The 22859-nt window shown below is 39.5% G+C and overlaps 2 protein-coding genes across 2 annotated transcripts; one reads left to right on the top strand and one right to left on the bottom strand.

Moving 5' to 3' along the window:
• The first annotated feature begins 649 nt into the window (after positions 1-649).
• Positions 650-5100, top strand: LOC136668823 (kallikrein 1-related peptidase b9-like). Its single transcript, XM_066646542.1, has 6 exons — positions 650-719; positions 1386-1448; positions 2233-2437; positions 3227-3471; positions 4025-4146; positions 4673-5100. Exons 1-6 carry the CDS (start codon positions 665-667, stop codon positions 4811-4813), a joined length of 831 nt encoding a protein of 276 aa, XP_066502639.1. The 5' UTR covers positions 650-664; the 3' UTR covers positions 4814-5100.
• An 11266-nt stretch (positions 5101-16366) lies between these two features.
• Positions 16367-19108, bottom strand: LOC136668955 (serine protease 1-like). Its single transcript, XM_066646727.1, has 5 exons — positions 18987-19108; positions 18613-18805; positions 17726-17967; positions 17075-17220; positions 16367-16885 (listed from the first exon to the last, which is right to left on the bottom strand). Exons 1-5 carry the CDS (start codon positions 19027-19029, stop codon positions 16688-16690), a joined length of 822 nt encoding a protein of 273 aa, XP_066502824.1. The 5' UTR covers positions 19030-19108; the 3' UTR covers positions 16367-16687.
• Positions 19109-22859: the final 3751 nt, after the last annotated feature.

Consider the following 22859-nt stretch of genomic DNA (forward strand, 5'->3'; position numbering starts at 1 on the left):
ACTCCTTTTACTTGTAAATAAACTTGAAAACCATTTTGGTGGAGCACTGAATACTTTTAATCGGTAGGAATTAGTTCATCTAACCTTTCCGTTTACTCCAGGAAAACAAGGAAATATAATACTTAAATATTTGTTCAGCAGAAAATCTGCTCACAAACATTGCTTTAAGAGAAATCAGAGCTCAGACTGACCTCAGGCAGTGAGCAAACATGGAATCGGTGACTAAACCAAATCCATTTTACACACAGCAGCCTTTGCTCCAGTAAATCATAACACACCAGCAGCTCTGTCTCCCTGCCAAGGGATTTAGCTCAGAGCTAAACCTTGTCTAATAAAATCACAATCATGTGTAAGGGCCCAGGCTGCACCACTGGTAACCAGCAGGTGGCCTCGGTTCTGGAGCAGAACAGCAGGCAATGTAAGTTGTGTGAACTCCATTTCCCAGAATCCTTCAGGGTAATCAGCGCTGATTCAACACACCTGCTGTATTTAAGGCCAAAGAAACAGCAGCTCAGTGTTGCACCTTTGTAGAGGGGTGACTGGTATGGGATCTCACATTATTGTTTCAGTAAACAGAGAACACAAAAAGAGTTTTAAAAAAAGAGAGAAAAGCAAAAAATAAAGACCGCTTGGTGCTTTTGCCTCCTGGTGGTGCAGCAGTAGAATGCAAGTCTGGTGTCTCGCTGCGCTGATTATAAATACATGTTCCCGTTTCTCAGGTTCTGTTTATCTTCTCACGAAAACACCTTTTAAACCCAACTCCAGTCATTCGCCTTAAATGTCCACTAATCTAGCCCCACACCCATTCTCTTACATAACATTGCTTATAAAAAACAGATTACACTCCACTCAGTCTTGTGCTAAATCTGAATCAGATCCAGATTTTACAACAGTTCCCATCAGTCTAGAAACTGTCAGCAATGTTGCAGATAAAAAGCATTTCATGCAGCTGGCTTGGCACACATTCATTCACATTTAGCAGGCTGTAGTGTCCAAAAGGGGGTGCTAATAGCACTCAAATCTGTTGGTGCCTTCCAACAATGAAAATTACATTGTTTTGTTATTGGCTCAACAAGAGGGGGATATGTTTCCTTTTGAGATTCATGTTTGTTCAGTGTGTTGTTTAGATGTTCTTGGTGAATTTTCTGTGGAATGGGCATTGGACCAAAACCTCTCATGAGGATAAAATGAGATTAGAATTGTTACACAACACCCAACTGGACCTGAACTCTCTCATGACCTCAGCATGGACAGTGTCCATTGCATTGGGAAAATTAAACACAAAAACATCTACCTCCTTAAGCTTCACGTGGGTTGAGGAGAGATTAGTCATGATGAAACTTGTTTTTCATCAAGCAGTAACTCAGTTCTTCTCCTTCCTTCAGTGAAACACAAGCAGAGGGAAATGGAGACGCTCACTTTTCTCTATCTTCTGCTCCTGGTCACAGGTGAGATATGCTGCTGTTCAGAACAGGCTCTAATCACAGGGTCACGGAGGTTTTCTTATGATGGGTTTAATGTTTTTCATTTTAATGGGGTGCTGCTGTTGTTTTGTAGAGTTTAATATTTGCTAAACACTGTATTAAACCAATTAGATTCTGTTGTTTGAAAGCTTATGGAACATGACTTTTCTTCCATTTTGTTCACTTTGTTTGACTTGTTTTTCTGAAAAACAGATATGCACTAAAACTCTACTACTTTTTTTAAGGATTTAATTAATGACATTGAATTAATAATTTGTTATTCAGTTTAAATTTGATGAAGGATACAGATTTGGCTCTTTACTGTAGTTTATATCAATTTGGGTTTATTATTATTATTATTATTTTTTTTTATTATTATTATTATTATTATTATTATTATTATTTTAATGGTATACATTTCTGTAAATTTTGTGCATGGTTTATTTATTTGCAGAGTTGAAAATATCATTTATATTTATGGTTTCTTGTTTTGTTTTTTACATGACTTATTTTAATTTTGTTAAATAAGGAACTGTGTGTTTGTTAAAAACAGAAAAATAAACTTTCAATCTCTGAAATGGTAACTTCCCAATAGAAAAAAGAGAGGGGAAAAAAACATTGTTGTTGGTGTTAAATGTAGCATAAAGGGCAGCTTTTTTATTTTTATTTTTTTAAACTGTGTTAAAATGGAAAAACACAAAGCGCGTTTTAGTTTAGATGTTTCTCACAGATATCTGAGACCTCTGCCAGATGCTGTACTGTTTTCCAGGAGCCGTGTCGTATATTTGTAAACACTTTGGAGAGAAATGCAGCACAGAGGACCATCCCTATCACGTCCGTTTGGTCCAGCAGTTGGTGGACGATCCAATAGCGTTATTTGGGCTCATTGACCCGTTCCGCATCTGCAGCGGGACGTTAATACACCGGCAATGGGTTCTGACGGCTGGAGACTGTTACTATGACACAGAGCTCAGGTATTATATCCCTCTGACGTCATGAGGTTATTCTGGAATGGGAGTCATGAGAATGTAAAGAGCTCCAGGTCTGACCGGAATTTCTCTTAAACAAAAATGAAGGGTATTTACAGACAATGGTTAGCTTTTAACTCCTATATTAACCAAACACACACTCTTCTCCCCTCCCTCCCTTGCTGTGTCTGAAATGGCTCCCTATTCACTATTCCCCATATTACTCATTATACAGTGCACTATTTTAGGGAACTGAATTCAGGAGGGCAGTGAACGATTTTGGACACTATGCAGGTTTTTTACCAAGGAGCGCGGTGCATTGTGGGCATCCTCTATCGGCTAGTGTCAGATAGTTTACATTGGTTATACCTTTTGCAGTGCATTGTGGGATTGTTTGAGTGCACTAAAAAGGTCCACTATTTTCAGACACTACTACAAAAAAGCGGAACAAAATACCAATATAGTGCACTATATATGACACAGATTCGGACGCAGCACCTCTCTCTCTAGCCGTCGCCCCCAAACTTAAAAGTCACTTTAGGGAACAGATCCATAGGAACCATAATACAGGAAAATAGAAACTGTATCGCAGTTATAACATTGAACACACTACACATCCTCAAATGTTACAGCATAATTACTGAAACATAATAACAAAAATAAATACAATCTTATCTTGTATATTAATTGTATCTTACATTAACAGAAACGTGATTTTGAAACCTATGCACAATCATTAGAATTAAAACAGAATGAGTATTTAGTGTTTGACACACTTTGCCTTTATCTCTTTAGGTATCCATTAATAGTGAAATTAAGCTTCCGTCCTGAGGGCTCCTCTACTGACAATCACGTCATTCCCCACCACGACATCAGGAGGTTCAGCAATGATTCGGATGGTGATAGTCTCATGCTGGTTAAACTCCCTGAACCTCTCAGTGACATCATCACTGCCCGACTTCCTGCGTTATTCTGCACCCGTCCCAACATCGGCGAGACCCTCCTGGCCCTCAATTACCACTACACTACGTTTGACTCGAGTGAGAGACCGCATTTACTCTGATCAGCACACAACTCTTCTCTATAATTAATACACAACACTTCTGATGTAATAACTCTTCAGCTTTTCTGTTCCAGGTTCATTTTTATTTGTTACTGAGACATTTGTTACTGAGATCTACTGTCAGCAGAAATGGGACTTGAACCCACAACCTCCAGATTCCCAGAATGACAATATTTTAACCCAAATATTTTGCATCTGTAGCTATGTAGCGTCAAAATGGCTGCCATGTTTGTGATTCTGTGATGTTCCTGGATGTTTTTTCCCTCATAGATTTTACCATGATGTTCTAATTATATGCATTGAACAAATAATTTATGGGCACATGGGTTGGGAGCAGAAGGTTTTTGGTTCAGTCCCCTTGATTGGGAGTACACTTGTGGCAAGGAAATAAAGGAACAGTGCTGTCTTAGCCATCAACACTCACATCTGAGGGGCCTGAGCAAGGCATCTTACCCTTAACTGTTCCCAAGGTGCTACTTAAGCTGTATGTGTGTACTCACTGGTGTGTGTGTGTGTGTCATTCTTTTCAGATCATAAGCGTCTGTACTGTGTGGAGCAGAACATCACTGAATGTGACCCTAGAGGGAAAACTTCCTCACTTTTCTTCTGTGCCCAAGTCACTACAAGTGTTAGTCCATTCCTGCCGTGTCCAGTATGTCCCCTATTTACTTTCTACAGCACTTAGCTACCACACCCCACCCATATTCTCCAATATATTTCCACAAATCAGCCCTGCTGTGGCTCACTGCTGAGTTTAAAGGAACATTATGTACGTTTGGGGTGTGTAGGTTGTTTCCTACCCACCTCCACAGTTCCATAGTGCAGTGAGCTCACAGTACCATCAACAGAGGCAATATTTTCCTTGTTTCAGCTCAGAATCATAATTTTGTAGCTGTTTGTAAGGTAAAAGTATCACCTAATGTTTCTTTAAGGCTGAGATTTGTTGATGTAATGACGTTTCTCAGCAGGTTCAGGTTATTTAAGGCCCCGAGGAGTGAAGTTTTTGACGGTGTTATTATTTTTAGTGAAATGAGAGCTGTAAAATACTGTCTGGATTTACGCAGTGGAAAGTGTAGCTTGAGATTTTTATATATAGATTATAGCAAAAATACTCATGAGACCTGTTAAACATTTTCTTATTCTCTCTCTCTCTCTCTCTCTCTCTCTCTTACATGAAGACTGATACTGGTGGAGCGATTCTGAGGAGAGAAGGTGATTCTGATGTTGTGTACGGCGTTAAAATCTCAAGCTACAAGTTCATGGATGTTTGTTCTGAGCCCATCAGGATGTGGATTAATCACACCATCAACCAGCAGTGAATCATCTGCAAACATATCGCCCCAGACCAAGACGGCCTGTAGAGGCGCTATAGCACTCTTATTAAGCCTTAAGAGTTGTCTGTTTCTCTGTCTTTACACTGACACTAAGGGACCTTCTGGGCCTCTCAGAGATTCTGTACTATCTCTGTTTCAAACATGACCACCCCCATGTGGAGGACCCCCTCTATAGATCATAAACATACTTTTTCAGATACAGTAAAGCAGTTTAATTCTTTGAGTTGCAATGAGTTCACAGAGGAATTGTAAAAATAATAAATAAAAATATTCATGGTGTAACACTTGCCTCTGTTTTGTCACATCTGCTCCTAGCTATGTGCTTCCCAGGTGTTCTTGCCACACCCCCTTTGTCATGTGACCCTAACTCACAGGTGCATCTCCTCTTCCTGTCGGTTTGAGTCAGTTAGTTTTTGTTGAGTCTTTGTCTCAATCCTAACTTCATTTCCTGGTTTGTCTTTGTGTTAATTTAATGTTTAGTTTTCTTTAGTTTCTTTTTGTTTCTGTGCAGTGTTTGTGGATGTGTTTTTGTTTTTTCCGATTTAATCTTTGTGTCAAGTTCTTGGTTTTATTTGAGGTATTTATCATTTGTCGCACAGCATCAAAATCCAACTAAATCAAGTGGCAGCCCTGAGCGTAATCACGGGACACTTTCACTTTCTGTTTCACTGCTGTCGTCACTTGAGCTCCTACTTCTCTTTCACTTTCTCATCCCTCCTTTCTCCCCCCTTGTTGTGTGGTTACAGCTGTGTTTTTCTGTTTTAACCTCAGACTGTATCTCCTAGGGAAACTTCTAAACCACGGACACAAGACTTCTGTGTATTTTCTTTCATTCATTTCTGCTTTATTTTAATATCAATGTAAGATTTCAGAAAATTGATGATTTCTCGTCACCTCAGTGGGTCTCAGAGGTGCAGATAAAAAATTCTGCAGAAATTTAACTGTAACGCCACAGTGACAGTGTTGTAAATGTATTATCACACATTTCCTATACAAATAAAAACACCATAAAACAAAAATTCGGCACGGTGGCACAGCAGGTAGGTGTCGCAGTCACACAGCTCCTGGAGGTTGTGGGTTCGATTCCCGCTCCGGGTGACTGTCTGTGAGGAGTTGGTGTGTTCTCCCCGTGTCCGCGTGGGTTTCCTCCGGGTGCTCCGGTTTCCTCCCACAGTCCAAAAACACACGTTGCAGGTGGATTGGCGACTCGAAAGTGTCCGTGTGTGTGAGTGAATGTGTGTGTGTCTGTGTTGCCCTGTGAAGGACTGGCATCCCCTCCAGGGTGTATTCCTGCCTTGCGCCCAATGATTCCAGGTAGGCTCTGGACCCCCCGCGACCCTAAATTGGATAAGCGGTTACAGATAATGGATGGATGGATGGATACTGTATATTACAATTTTATGCTTCACTAAGCTGTTAGTGACAGGGGTAAGGGCATTAATATTAAAAAGATTTATGTCAGTCACAGGGGCAGGTTTGGAGAGTTATGCTGGGGTGGGTTTTATCGGCGGAACTGTGGCAGGGACAGGGGCAGGTTTGGAGAGTTATGCTGGGGTGGGTTTTGTCGGCAGAACTATGGCAGGGACAAGCGTAGGTTTGGAGAGTTATGCTGGGGTGGGTTTTGTCGGCAGAATTGTGGCAGGGACGGGCAAGTCTGAACAGCAACATCACAGGTCTCTACAAGTGTGCCCAGAGAATGGGTGGGCTCAGTGTGGTCTTTGTGTTTCCAACAACAGGATTGAAAGTGGCCTGATTGGCAGGTTCCTTCGTACTTGGAGCAGCAGGTGATCTGAAAAACACAAATAATGCGATTTATAGACAAAAATACTAAATAGAAATTATTACAGGAGGAATGTCTGGACACCACCAACACAGACATCACTTTCACAGCAAGAAAGAAAGTCTGAGTTTATTGACTTATTAATAGGAGGTAACTGACCTGTTGTTGTCTGCAGAACACAAATAACTGTTTCCAGATTTGATACCCCGGCACTAGTAGTAAAATGAGGAGTAGGAGACAAAAACCTGCCAACTGCAAAAGTGAAAAAAAAACCCTCAGACTAAACACTTTACTGTTCACACTGACCATTTTTTACACCCACAGGGTAATAATGAGTCTGAGGAAATGTTGTTAGCATTAGCATTGTCATAACACCAACCCTCCCATAGCTGTGTAGTCTGATTTTATTTTACCATACGAAACATTTATATCAAACGCTTTATCCACACACTGACAGCACTCTCATTGCCAGCTTTCACAACACCACGAATAGTGATATGGATTTCTAGCCTTGGTGCTTGTATAAATTTTTTTGCAATTACAATAAACACCGTAAAAGTAGAAGTATTTTGGTTCTAAACAATAGTAGCTGTGTTGTGAGCGAGTGTGAAGAACAAAGTGTCCACAAACATCCACAAACATGGAAACTCATGATTTTCTCTGGACTGTGACGATATATAGAAACAATGCAGCTTCTATCAAGGGAGTCAGGCATGATGTTAACAGCAAGGCCTTAAAGAAAATGAAAAAAATGACCAAATGTTGGTCAAAGTATCAAAGCCTGGATCTATAACATATTTCACTGTATATTTTTAGTTATTTAATTAGTGGTCTTCGGAAATGATGCTTAAACAGATTTTTAAAAACCTGTCCATAGGAAAGTCTCTGGGTGCTCTCTGATTTTAACATGGGAACACAGCACTTCTGTCGGCTGTGGTTGGCATGTGTGTACGTCTGATGAAAATCCAGCTGTGAAAATGTGATGATGCTGACTGGGTGATTCATTTAAGGATTCATGAAGTAAAAGCTCATAGCAAATGCAATTTTTAATTATTATTATTATTATTATTATTATTATTATTATTACTGAAAGCCGTTTGACACTAATGGAAACAGTTTTGACTCTGAAGAACCCAGTCAGTTTTGCAGTGATCAGCTGAAAATCAGAGAAAGCTTGTGAAATCTCAGAAACCACAAGAGCTTCATCTGGGAGTGTTCTGTGCTGCAACAGAATGGTATTGATTTTGCTATTTTTGGATCTCATAAGACAGTTTAGCTGCTGTATTTCACCACACTCCCACAATCAGATGAGGGCCATGAGACTGTGAGGAGTGTTCTCCCTTACGCAAAGAAAATATATGTCCCAATATATTAACAATTAATATATGAAATTATTTATTTTCATGATTTACTGGTTAATTACAAAACGGATTCCAAAAAAGTTGGGACACTAAACAAATTGTGAATAAAAACTGAATGCAATGATGTGGAGGTGCCAACATCTAATATTTTATTCAGAATAGAACACAAACCAAAGATCAACAGTTTAAACTGAGAGAATGTATCATTTTAAGGGAAAAATATGTTGTTTCAAAATTTCATGGCGTCAACAAATCCCAAAAAAGTTGGGACAAGGCCATTTTTTATCACTGTGTGGCATCCCCCCTTCTTCTTACAACACTCAACAGACGTCTGGGGACAGAGGAGACCAGTTTCTCAAGTTTAGAAATAGGAATGCTCTCCCATTCATGTCTAATACAGGCCTCTAACTGTTCAGTCGTCTTGGGCCTTCTTTGTCGCACCTTCCTCTTTATGATGCGCCAAATGTTCTCTATAGGTGAAAGATCTGGACTGCAGGCTGGTCATTTCAGTCCCCGGATCCTTCTCCTACGTAGCCATGATGTTGTGATTGCTGCAGAATGTGGTCTGGCATTATCTTGTTGAAAAATGCAGAAAGAGATGACGTCTAGATGGGAGCATATGTTGTTCTAGAACATGAACAGAGTTCTCTGCATTAATGGTGCCTTAATCATTGCATTCAGTTTTTATTCACAATTTGTTTAGTGTCCCAACTTTTTTGGAATCCGGTTTGTAGAAAGATTCAAGCAGTTCAATATTCTTTAGGGGTACAGTACTTGCTACTAATTAATATGTACAATAATCAAAAATTTTACCTTACAAGAGTCAGATACAAAACCCAGGTAACAAAACTGAAGCTCTCTTATTTTAGACACATCATACTTGAAAAATTTGAAGGTTTCAGACAAGGCAAGCATATTTATCACATACAGTAACACACATTTTGGATACGCAAACGTCCATCTTTTCCAAAGAAAGACACATTTTCATGCAATACATAAATAATTGTATTCATTACACAATTAATTTATATATATATATATATATATAAGGAAAGCACTTACAGAGGCCAACAACACTGAGATGCATCAGTCAATACAGGTGAGTTATGAGAAAATGTAAAAATAAAACTTTTATAGACATGTTGCACTGTGTGATTTATTTTGCCAGTAGCCATCCCAGGCTGATCTATGTCCACTTTATATCCACTATGTGCATTTGTATATATATATATATATATATATATATATATATATATATATATGTGTGTGTGTATGTGTGTGTGTGTGTGTGTGTATTACACATTTTGACAATATCAACCTATTGGATAGTGTGTGAAATAGTAATATAATAGCTCAATAGTGTCTCTATTTTGATTTATGAATATTCCACTGTGTTCCCTTAAATACATTAAGTCAAGTTAACATTGGACTTATGATCTCTTAACAGGACTTGAAGCATGATTCGTCAGACTACACTTCTGACAGTGGCTCTGAAGATGCACATGATGTCACCAGTTGCAGTGAGTAAATTGACAATTTCTATGTAAGGTTTTGTCATAAAAAATCCCTTTAAAACTAACCATGTTTTATATATATATATATCTGTGTGTGTGTGTGTGTGTTGCAAGCCTGAAATGCAGGAATGGAGGAATGGATGTATATTAATAAATTAAATTAAGTTGATCAGACAAAATAGGAAATCTCTTGTAAATTCATAAGTCTTCAGTAAAATAAAAGTCAAAGTTAATGTTATAAAAACTGCATTTTTGTTTTATTTGCATTTTCCATAGTCCCAACTTTTTCTGATATGGGGTTGTACATGTCTAGTGCGTCATTTCAAGCAGTACATATTTGTCAAAACTTTGACATCACTAGAATCTGATTTCTGTGCCACAGGTGATCTTTGCTTTGTACTGTTTTTTTTGTAACCTATGTAGAGTAACAAGCATTTATTTTTAAATTGTTTGATTTTTAATTGTTTGTTTTTAATGATTGTGTAGAGAATATCTGATGATCTCTCTGAAGATTGGACACCTCTCAGTGGACAGCAGGGTCTTTCAGCAGAGGAAGTCTCTGTAGGTACCAGTTAATATGTGTGTATATTATCAAAGTATGCTTTTGCTGTGAATGTGTGAATGTATGTAACTGGAAAATTAGTAAAGACCTGATATTTGTTCTTGCACAACAGAACTTGATGCATTATGATGATTCTAATCATACCACTAAAAACTTCTCTGAAGACACTCATGAAGCTCAGCACACCACTGTAGGTATAAACATATGAATGGGTTATTTAATAGGTGCTGTACTATTTAAGTAATTATTTATTTCAGCACATTAAGTTTAACCCAGTGTTGTATGCAAGTTCAACCAATTTCCAAACAATCAAGCTTTAGATAAACAGTTCACCCAAAAGTGAAAGATTTGTCATTATCGATTCACTCCCATGTCTGGAACTGTTCGTTAATACTGTTCCTTAACATTTGAAGTAGATTTAACAGTATCAAAACTCACCACCAGCATATTGGCATGGATAGCTGATGTAATCCACAGCACTTGTACGTTGCAAGTTTGGACGGATACTTTCTGCTGAAGTGCAGCAAACTCTATATATCTGTGCTCAACAACTAGGAATTAGGGGGTGGATAGATGCAATTTGCTGTTATTCCCAGTGCAACGTCTTTAAAGGCATCACATTGTCAGTTATCGTACCCATAGAAACTGTGGCAAATGTAAACCTCATCAAATCACACAGAAGCTATGTAGAGACTGCACAGGGTTTCATGAAAATGCTTTTTTGGGTCATTGATTTTCAGGATCATTGTCAATGTCCAATAGTTTAAATATCCACAAATATCCAAGCATTCAAGGGCGGCACGGTGGCGCAGCAGGTAGGTGTCGCAGTCACACAGCTCCAGGGAGGTCTGTAACTTTAATTTACTAAGTTACAAAATAAATTTATTTGTAAAATAACAAAATTGGTCATTTTGAATGCATTTCTTTCCTTATTGTCTGGTTTAATTTCTTTATAAAATTTCTGATCAGAATTTGCTTCTCTTTTTTTCTATTACAGAGCCTGCATAGTGACTGTGGTGATTCTTCACCCAGATATCCTACATCACCACTTTTGTTTATGGATGAATGTTCCATAACGTGTGATCTACCATAGTTGAGGCTGTATTCAGGGTCATCTACAGAAAACGTCAACCCTGATAGCTTGGATGACTGTGTTGGTATGAGTGTGTTTGAAACAAGGCAGTCTTTTGCTGACTGAATCCATTCTGAGCAGTGGAGAACCATTTACCCTTGTACATGACGACAGCATTGATGAGTCAGTAAATGAGGGAGAGATCAATAATGAACAGCTTCTTCAAGTAAATGAAGAGCCACTTTATACTGGTTCACCACTTACCAAATCTCAGAGGTTTTTCTTATATTCTCATATGTTTTGAGACATGGACTCACTGGTGTTGCCCTCTCTGACATTCTAGATTTGATTAATATTCACTGTCCAGACAAAACCACGTCAGCCTCTAAGCATCTTTTCTTAAAAGGGCTTAAGCCAATACAAGGTAACCTACAATGTCATATATACTGTCCAAACTGTGAATATTACACTGTTGATAATGTTAGCGAAGGTCAGTGTAATGTATGCAGCACAATGTGGGATAAACACAGCTCACTGAAGAATGGAAACTTCTTCATATACTTACCAACCCAAACACAGTTGGAACATCTTCTTCAAAGAGAAGAAATTACAAGTTGTCTCAAGTCAGGAAATGGTGTTTGTAATTCTGAAAATTATGATGATATACATAGTGGTGAAATGTACCATAATCTGAACACAAATGGAGGGCCACTTGATTGTTCTCATGGGTACACTCAACTGCGACGGCGTGCCTGTGTTTAAATCATCACTGTATAGTGTTTGGTCATTACAAGTGATTGTAAATGAGCTTCCTTACCCTGTGAGCAGGAAAAATGTCCTACTTTTTGGCTTGTGGTTTGGCAGTAAAAAGCCAAACGTTAATACATTTTTAAAGCCATTCCCTCAAGAGTGTCAGAAGTTGTCAACTGTGGGGTTTAAGTTAAAACAAAACAGCATTTGGCAACAATGTAGAGTTGTGGCAGCTCTTATGATGTGTGATTCACTTGCCAGGCCCATATTACAAAACATGACCCAGTTTAATGGGCAGTAAGGGTGCAGTCTCTGTCTACATCCTGGTGAACAAGTTCAAAAGGCAAATGGTACTGTTAGAGTATACCCATAAAAAGATATTCCAAAAAGGGACCATGCTTCAACTGTAAGTGATGCCAGGGAAGCTCTGTGTAACACAAAATCTGTGAATAGTGTTAAAGGGCCTACATGTCTTATAAACGTTCCATACTTTGACATCATATCTGGCATGCCTCCTGACCATATGCACAATGTTCATCTTGGTCTAGTTCGGCAAATGACAAGCATGTGGCTGTACAGTGAAAACCATGAGAAACCATATTACATTGGGACCAGAGTGGCTGAACTTGATCAGCAACTCTTGTTAATTAAGCCCCTTGTAACGTGACAAGAGCGCCACGATCTCTTCAACAAAGGAGGTTTTGGAAGGCTAGTGAATGGCAGAACTGGTTGCTGTTTTATAGTATCTTTGTGCTAATGTATTTTACCAGCACTGGTTAGTCCTTGTCACATTCATGTTCAAACTATGTAAGGACATTATTACCACAGAGGAGTTGAAAAGATGTGAAAAACTGGTTATAGATTTTGTCAAACAATTTGAAACACTGTATGGGAAGCAGAATGTGTCATTTAATGTACATTTATGTCTTCATTTACCTGAATCTGTAAAGAACTGGGGACCTCTGTGAGCACATTCAGGATATACTTTTGAGTCATTTAATGGAGAAATACTAAAAATGTTTCATGGCTGTGTTCCTTTACAGATAATGAAACAATTCACATATAGACAAGTATTGCCTCTTTTGAGGAATGATGCACTGAAAAATGTTGTGCCTGAATGCATCCACCTGTTTAACCATTTAAGTAATCAAAAAGACTAAAGCAATTTGAAAGAGTGGCAGATCAGGTTGTTACCCTTGGTTTGCATTATTCAAGAAAACGTAATATTAAAGAGATACTGGCCATGAGAGAGCAACTTTCAGCCACTGTTGTAAGGGACCGCCTGCACCGTGGTCATCCCACCTCCAGAGGGAGACCATGCTCCATGATTCCTAGTAATTAGCTCAAGTGAGAACAGCTGGTGCTGACACTTCATAAGACCTCCATGCTGCTCTCTCAGTGCGGAGTCTTGAGTTTGTTCTGAACCAGACCATGATGGTAATTTGGTATTTTCCTCCAAAAGGAATCTTTCTGGTTCCTTTTGAATTATCTAGGCTTTGAGTTGAATCAACTCATGGGCCTCTTTTTCTCTCGTTTCTCCAGCAGTCTGGAGAGAGCTTTCCTGCTGGGACTTTGGTCTCACTGTCTTTCTTTTTTCTTTGTTGTTTTTTTTTTTACCATCTTTATTGGGCTCACTACTTTTCATCTTTTGTCATCCCAGTTTGTTCCCTTTTGACTTTTGTTCCCAAATCCAATTTTGTATATTATTTTTGGAGTTTGTCTCCTCTAGATGTAAAACTTACTGTCAGTCACTACTACCTCCTACATAGTACACTAGTACACACTGCCCCTGCACCCAACCAACCCTGGTTTCATTCCCACCGTGTGCAAAGCACTCTTATCTGCACTTGAATCTTTCCTCTTGGTAAACTTTATGGGACTACTGTAACAGACTCTCCCCTGTAGATAGCCATCCCGTTACAACTATGAATACAGCTGTGCAAATATTCAGAAGAGTTCTAGTTAAAGGACAACTATTACTCACAAGAGTTCACTGAAGTAGTGTAAAGGACCAGCTTTATTGTTCTGATGCAAAATGGGCACATAATCACAGTTTACTATTACATTATAGTAGAGCAACAAGGCAACAGAAAATGTTTTGCTCTGGGACAGCAGTATGACCAATCACACAGTACATTGATTAATACTGAAAATGTGGTTGGTGTGAAGAGAGTATTGCGGGGCAGGAAACAGTTATTTGATGTGACAATGTTCAAAGGAAAATGTTTGCTAATTGATCCGCCACAACATGCAAGTCTCTATGCGTGCATACCTCCAAGATCCATTGTGGAAGACTGAAAGTTAGGGATTTTCTTCCTCAATGCTGCCAAACTATATGTAAAAAAATATTGGGACACCTGCACACAGATTTTATGCCATCCCATTCTAAACCCATAGTCAACAATATGGAACTGGTCTTTACAGTTGTAATAGCAGGTGTGGAGCTCTGCATTATTAGGTCAATAGAGCATTGGACACTTTTCTGCACTATGTTCCTCAGCACTCCTTAGTACTGTGATTATTAAGCACTATCACTTTTCAGTAACACCACTCGCAGCTGATGGTAGAATATCTAGGAGGGAAGAAATTTCACTATGTTGAAAAGGCCAGACTGCAGGGCTAGGGCCTTGATATTATACATGAGTGTATATTGGGATAAATGTTACAATATATGTATCCTAATACATATATTGTATGTAATTGCTTGGCAATAAGACAAAATAATTTCTTGTCTATCATTGTCACATTCTTAAGGATAACCCGAGTTGTTATCAACGCTCCGTTCAGAAGCCTGCATCACTGATGGTATGGGGTTGCATGAGTGCTTGTGGCATGAGCAGCTTGCATGTCTGGAAAGGCACCATTAACGCAGAGAACTATGTTCAGGTTCTAGAACAACATATGCTCCCATTTAGATGTCATCTCTTTCAGGGAAGACCCTGCATTTTTCAACAAGATAATGCCACACCACATTCTGCAGCAATCACAACATCATGGCTACGTAGGAGAAGGATCCGGGGACTGAAATGGCAGCCTGCAGTCCAGATCTTTCACCTGTAGAGAACATTTGGAGCATCATAAAGAGGAAGGTGCGACAAAGAAGGCCCAAGATGATTGAACAGTTAGAGGCCTGTATTAGACATGAATGGGAGAGCTTTCCTATTTCTAAACTTGAGAAACTGGTCTCCTCTGTCCCCAGACGTCTGTTGAGTGTTGTAAGAAGGGGGGATGCCACACAGTGGTATAAAAAATGGCCTTGTCCCAACTTTTTTGGGATTTGTTCACGCCATGAAATTTTGAAACAACATATTTTTCCCTTAAAATGATACATTCTCTCAGTTTAAACTTTTGATCTGTGATTTGTGTTCTATTCTGAATAAAATATTAGATGTTGGCACCTCCACATCATTGCATTCAGTTTTTATTCACAAATTTAATGTCCCAACTTTTTTGGAATCTGGTTTGTAAAAGTAATGTGATAAAGCTGTGACAAAAAACCACTGTGCTGTAATGTTTAAGGAAGAAGCACAGAGATTTGCCCAGTGCTGCCCAAAATGTTTTGACAGGCTTCATTCTTTCATTATTTGTAAGCGCTTATCCAGCTCTGGGTGACGGTGGGTCCAGAGCCTACCCGGAATCACAAGGCGCAAGGCAGGAACACACCCTGGAGGGGACGCCAGTCATTCATAAGGTGACAAACTCACACATTCACTCACACCTACGGACACTTCTGAGTCACGAATCCACCTGCCAACATGTGTTTGTTTTTTTGGACCGTGGGAGGAAACCAGAGCACCTGGAGTAAATATAATAAATACATTAATTTCTAACCTGTCAATGGAATACAACAAGTTGAGGGGAGGTGTAATAAAAGCCACAGGTATATGTTGACGACACAAGAGATTCCCCTAAAATAATTCCTCAGGAGAAACAGCACCTTACATAAAATCAGCACAGAATCAAAAGTTGTCACCCTGTGATGAACAGAGAATACAACTTTGAGTTCCAGATAAACTACAGATTACATAAATGCATCCGTTTACAGATGTGCCAACAGATGTGAGTGTGTTTGTTGTATCAGAGGTATTGCACTTTGAGGAGCCAGATGCTGAGACATTGCTGGCACATCCTTCACCAATATGGTTTTGAAGATCAATTTTCTGTGAGTGTTTTGTGGCCTCTGCCTCTGATGGAGCATCAGTAACAAGTTCTCAGACTTGTATGTATGGCACTGTTTACATTATCTAAAACCTACTGATGCAATATCATAAATTGATGTCGTGAAAGTGAAGAACCTGTTAAAGGTTTAAAGTTTGACAAACTTTAACAAAGTTATTAGCAAAAATGGTTATTTATGGAACCAAATTTGCTTCCTCTATGGCATCGGTCAAAGAACCCTGTACAGCACTTTTATTTATAATAGAGTTCAGGATGTGAAAAGATTTTTGAGAGAGGGGGGGGAAAAAAGCAGACGGCAAAATTAATACAAACAGGAAGCTAAAGTTTAAGCCACATTTTTAAACTTTTTATGTTAAGAGATTACAGGACATGAGACTTTTTTCTTGCTGATATGAGACCTCTGCCTCTGTCAAGAACTATACTTTTATTTTTATTCCAAATGTTTGTAGACACACTTTATAATTAGTGTTGAGTAATGTTTATTTGAAGACTGAAAGCCATTAAATGTTCAACCATCATTTCGAAACTCTACTAGGAAGACTTCATAACATTACTGCAGTGAAGAGAAACACAGTCCTGATCAGTGCCGAATAAGAACATGTCTACAGACTTTTGGAAACTCTGCAGCCTCTCTTCAGTATCTATGACAGCAGTTTGTCGATCCACTTCTTGATTGGTTTGGCGCAGATGTCGACAAAGACAAATTTGTCTTCACACTCGTCTCCGTGTCCACTGATGAGAACTCCGTACAGGACGTCCACCTTCACCTCCTTGGTCCAGAAAAAGAAATGTGACTTGGAGGTCATCTCTTTCTTCAGGAGACCAGACCCAGAGTCGCCCTGTTTGGAGGGACAGGAAGGAAAGAAATGTGCAGAAGTGTTTTAAACAGACTCAAGAAAACTGACTAGTTTATCTGAACATGTTTTACATCATATGCTGATTCAGTATTTCATTCGTTCATTCATCTTCTGTATCTGCTCTGTTCTGATCAGGGATGGGGTGGGTCCAGAGCAGACCCAGACTCTTACCTTACAGGCTTTGATTTCTGCTCCATCTACTCCTCCACCACAGTAGATGTATTTGTGGTTCTCATAACCAGTTCCAGACAGGTCTGGACAGTGGTTCTTACTGAGGGTCTTGACCTCCAGACACATCAGGTCCTTCACACCCGGTCCTGCAACAGGTTTTGTGTTAATTAAATGTTCCCATGTCCATGGCACCACAATCTGGATGAGTTCTTCTTCCCGGAATTTTTCTCCTGAGCAGTACTAATGGCATTTATCAGTGCAAAACGTATTACTACAACATCTTCACATACTTGCAGTACTGTACAAAGTATTTAGACACCTGAGAACATGAGATGTAAAATAAAAAAGTAACTTACTTAAAATCCCCCTAATATCTGAACAAACCTAGACCTATTATTCCAGTGATTGTTTAACCCTTTCCACATCTCTCCTCATAGTTTCAGCAGTTAATAAATACTTCATTATGTTAAACCAAGGGTGCAACAAATCCATACAATCGAGAACACTTGGAAACACACTTTGTTCTTCACATTCATTCACAACACAGCTACTACTTTTTAGAAAAAAAAATTATTTTACTGTTGATGCTGATGGTACAAAAAAATACAACTGCTCTATAACTCCTCCGACTGCACTGCAGCTGCTTCTCACCTCCTTCTGCAGTGGTGGCCCCACGTCCAGAAACCTGCAGTTCCTCTCCGTCACTCGGGGCCAAGCAGTCTCCAGTCTTCACCATTGCCGGAGAGATGTTTTTCACCCGCTCTGGAAGCTTCAGCATCATGATGGGCTCCTCTTTTGCGCTCTTGGCATAAATCCTGATGTCTTTAGACCCAATGCGCAGTTGTTTTTTCACAGCCATCTTTGGGTGGCCGCCCAGCTCCACTTTCAATGTGCTGGAGGTAGGAGAACAAAGTAAAAACAACATAAATTAAATAACACATGCACTGTCAGCAAAACTGTCACTGTGGTGGTATCCCCAATGGAATGTATTCATATCTTTAATTAGAGAATGTGCACTAACTCTAACCTTAGTGACTTAATACCGATGTCTGCTCATTTGATTAATGCTGGGTGAGCATAAACCGATATCAAGATTAATAGAATATTTTACCTCTTACAATTAATTAATTTTTTTGTTGTTGTTTGTTGCCTCATAGTTCAGTGACAAGGCTTGTACAGTAAATATGCTCCAGTATTAATGGTAGTATATTGGTTTCTAAAGTTGCTGGAAGCTCCGTCTGTTTTTGAGGCATGCTCTGTTCAGTGTGAAGCAGACTGGTTGATTAACTTTAGCATGAAACAGTTTTTCCTCAGTGTTTACATTTGACTTCTTTATGTTCAGTGTTGTCTTTTCTAAAGTCAAAACGTGTCCAAACCACAGACACGGCGTTTTTCTCTTTGGTTCGATTTGCTCGGTCTGCCCCTATGTTTAGGTTCTCCTACATGTTGCTCCGTGTGGCAGATTGGATGGGGCTTCTAACCCTGTAACTTGATTAAAGACGCTCTGGATAAGAGAATCTGCTACCAAACACACTCACCTGTCTCTTCCAGCATAGCAGTGTGAGGCACTGATGACCCACTGGTCATGGATGAGAGTCCCTCCACAGATCGCCCTGGTCCCATCATGAAATTCATTCACCACTCGGACGTGATGGAGCCTCTCAGTATCAGGACATGTGATTGATGTCACCAAACGCTTCTCAACATCCTCAGCATCAGAGGGTCCCACACCTGAGCAGAGACGGGGGAGCTGAGCTTAAAGAACTCTCCCAGTTGGACTGTACCAAGTGTTATATTTTTACTGCAGTCTGCTTTTCCAAGTCGGTTTGAACCGCGCCTTGCTCTAAAATTAGTGTTTTCTTATCTGGTGTTTTCTCAGTGGTACAAAGATGAATTAAAGTCTGAGTCTTACCTACTGTGAGCAGAGAGAGGAGTAGGAGGCCAGCGTTCCACATGATGATGAGTCTTCAGCTCCCTCAGCTTGTGGATTTACTCCTGATGTCTGAAACTCCTACTTTTAAACCTGTCCCTCAGACACACACACACACACACACACACACACACACTCCCAGTTCTCCACCACTCACACCACACTGCAGAACATCAGCCAAACTTACATATCTAAAGGTCAGTAGACGCCTCCTTAAATGAGTTTGATTTTAAAGGTTTTATTTTAAATTTAATTTTCTTTCCTATTTTTGCGATAAATATATAATGCAACATTTAAATTGTAATGTTGTTTAAAAAGCTGAAAATAACATTAAATTTAATGCATTGTCATATATTATGTTGTATACATTAATGTTTAAATCGCCACTGTCCAATAAAAAACTTGCAATGCAAATAGACATGCATTATATGCTCTTTCATCACTGTCCAATTAAAAACACATATCTCCCAAAACAGTAACTTTACAGAAGGGGGAACAAAACTTAACTTTCAGTCAGTGTGAAAGTATTATATACAGAGTAATTTTGGAACTCTTCTATTGGTCCATTCTTCATGAGATTTTCACACAGTGTTAAGGGACAGCTGCTGTGTTCAAATGATGTAGTAAACTAAACCTCCTCAAACATGGAGACAGGCTTTTCATTGGACAGTGATGAATTATTTTTACACCGATGAACCATAGCTTTATTGTACAATTTTACTGTAACTACAAACTGCTCCTTTGTGGAATGGAGAGTGGGTGTAAAAACAAGGGTGTGGTGATAATGTTTTGGCTCATCTGTGTATATTTTGGGATTGTGAACACACGATTTTAATGTTTTAACACATTTCTGCTTTAATATTTGAAGTGAATTAATTTAATTTCTCTTGAATTATAACTGCCCCAAAAGCAGCAAAGAAAATGGGATTCCTAAATCCCCCTAAAAACCCACCATCACTGCTGTGTGTTTCCCAAAATCACTACAGTTTAAGCCTGGAACTGGGCATGAAAATCTTTTATTAATCTTAAAATGCATCATCCAAAATGCACCCAGGGAATATGTACGCCATATGGGATCATTCTCTGAAATGAAAGACTAGTCCTCTGCACTGCACTGAGTCTCTAATCGTCTGGGAAAACTATACACTTCAACTCATCCCAGAGGAACTCCATTACTCCTGAGAACACAGTTCCACTGTTCCACACACCAGAGGAACTCCATCACTCCAGATAACATGGTTTCACTGTTCCACAACTCATTTCTCCCACATTGTGAAACACGACTCCCACACAGAAACAAGGTTTCTTTGCTGCCTTTATCAGAAAACACAAGATAAAATGAGCCTCCTCGTCTGAATCTGTCCAATCACAGCACTGGACCTGCGTTTTTGTAAAAGCGCAAAGACATTAGGGTTAAACGCAGCACAACAGACACAACTAGAGTGGAAAAATAAGAGCATAGAGTGAAAGCAAAGAAAACAAGAATGGAGAAAAAAGATAACCAAGCGAAAACGGCTAAAAACCAGACTAATTCTTCTCGTTTCTCACTGGAACAGGCGCTGAAAGCAGGCGTTCTGAACAGGGGGAGAATGCTTCTGTGGGGCTTGTGGGGTTTAAACAAAGCAGGTCATAAACATTTCATTAAGAACCAGCACTGGGTTCCACTGAGGAGAAGAATGGGGAGGGTGTGTTTACTTAATCTTGAGTCTTCCAGCATATTCAAATCAGAGAATTTGCTTCAGTCAAGAGTCTGTGAAGAACAATACATGGTGTTGAAGATAACGTTTATTTGTTTTATGAAAATGTACTACAGGAACCTTCAGACACTGGTGTGCATCCTGTCCTACAGTGAATCGCATCCTGAAGATGAGGAGGTGAGTTTGACTCTGTTATCTGGAACTGTGAATAATTTCTTTGTGTAACTGCTCAGGTCTATCTCCTGGCTTCTTTAGCCTATCTGATTCTTTTGTATTTCTTTCCCATCTTGTTTGTGGAAGGAGAGGGGGATGGGGTTGTTCTCTGAGGTTTCCTCTACATGTAGAGAACTCAGAAAAATAGAACTCTCCTAGTCACAGTAAAATAACTGATGAGAATGAATAGAGCGAACAGTGAGTGTCTCTCTCTAATGCTGTCTTCCACTGCATGGTACCTACTCTCCACAGCTCTACTCACTTTTTGGTCCCTGGTTGGTTTGCCACTGCAACAATTAGGCCCTGAAATGTTACCAGCTACATCACAGATGGAGGACTGCATTGCATGACATAGAGTGAGGACTCACTCTGGACAATTGGTGCTCTGCAAGATTTACACACCACGGTTAAGTCCCTGCTTGGCTCACTCTGAACCACGAGAGAAGAGGGACTAAAAAAAAAAACCCTGTTCCAGGACCAAATTTATTTGATGGAGTAGCAGAAAAGATGAGTAGAGTCAAGCCGAATAGGGACCCTGCAGCCATAATCTGTACATCACACTAACCAAGCATCTCTTTGTCTGTCTGAGTCTAAGGTTCAGTTCATTAATTTATCTTCTGTAACTGCTTCATCGTTTTCAGGGGCACAGTGTGTCCAAAGCCTGAGGAAGACGTGAAGCCTGAATAGAGCACCACACACTCAGCCACTCACACTGGTGGAGAGTTCGCTCCAGAGACAGTTCTACATTACGTTAGAAAGACTGGAGCATTGAAATCATCCACCACAAGAACAATGTCCATGCAGTGAGGTTTATTTGCATAGACTTCACTTCTTCAGAACAGGACTCTGAGGAGATATCTAGTCATTACACACACACACACACGTACATACACACTGGCCTTCCCTCTGAACAGTGGCGCTGCCAGGGGAAGAAATGTCTGGCACTGACGGGGGCCCTTTGAAGGCTATTAATATTATTTTAATAGTATTGTCTTTTGTAGGCTTTTGAAATAAATATCATCTGTTAAAATAAGCAGAATAAACATGGTTACTATTTGCTATAAAATTTCTCTCAAATGACTTATCTTGTTGTTTCATCCCTCTCTCTCTTTATTGAATGGTTCGGTCTGTTTCTGGCAGAGCAGGACACGTGAAATGTGTATGCTCTGGGAATGCTCTGGTCAGCTGTCAGTTGATCTAACGTGAGCGCTAGCTACATAGGTACACACGTGAGCCATCGCTGAGCATGTGGTGAGGTGAACTATGAAATCCGGTTACCAAACACGCGTGGAGAACCAGCAGAAAGCTAAGAGAGAGAAAAATGGCAGACAATTAGTGACTCAGTTCTTTACTGACCTTATCTTGGTGCCATTACACCATACTAATGAATGGTAGACTAGCAGATTTCGTATTAACCTGGTTGAATTATCAAGATAACACTTCACAATAAGCAGTGCAGTGCCGTTTTATTTAAATACTCCACCTTTATTGCCATGAGAGGTCAGATGAATGTAATGTAGAAAGTCTGCACAGAACTAGCTGAACGTGTGCGATAAACTGCTAGGCTAATACACGAGATAACATATTAGCCTACATGATACTGTTGCTAATAACTGTTTTTTTATTACTGATGATGGCTCTGAAGTAAGTCATAATGTGCTGAATACAGAATCTGTTATACATCCATACTGATACACAGCGACGCATGCAAGTTCTTTCAACACATGAACATTTAAATTGGATGAACACCATACTAAGTAGCCTAACAAGTTTTTATTTTAAGGTAACAAATTCTGACAGTTCTGCATTTAAAATGTTACCATCAATCACTTTCTAGGTTGCTGATCACATACAGCATGCCTTATAGTAAAGTGGCTTCAAGATATAAAGGTTAGTAGAAGTGTTCAGAGTCAGCCAAAAGCAGACTTGAATTTAGTTTGCTTGT

The sequence above is a fragment of the Hoplias malabaricus genome, chromosome 15, assembly GCF_029633855.1.
Source record: "Hoplias malabaricus isolate fHopMal1 chromosome 15, fHopMal1.hap1, whole genome shotgun sequence".
NCBI lineage: Eukaryota > Metazoa > Chordata > Actinopteri > Characiformes > Erythrinidae > Hoplias > Hoplias malabaricus.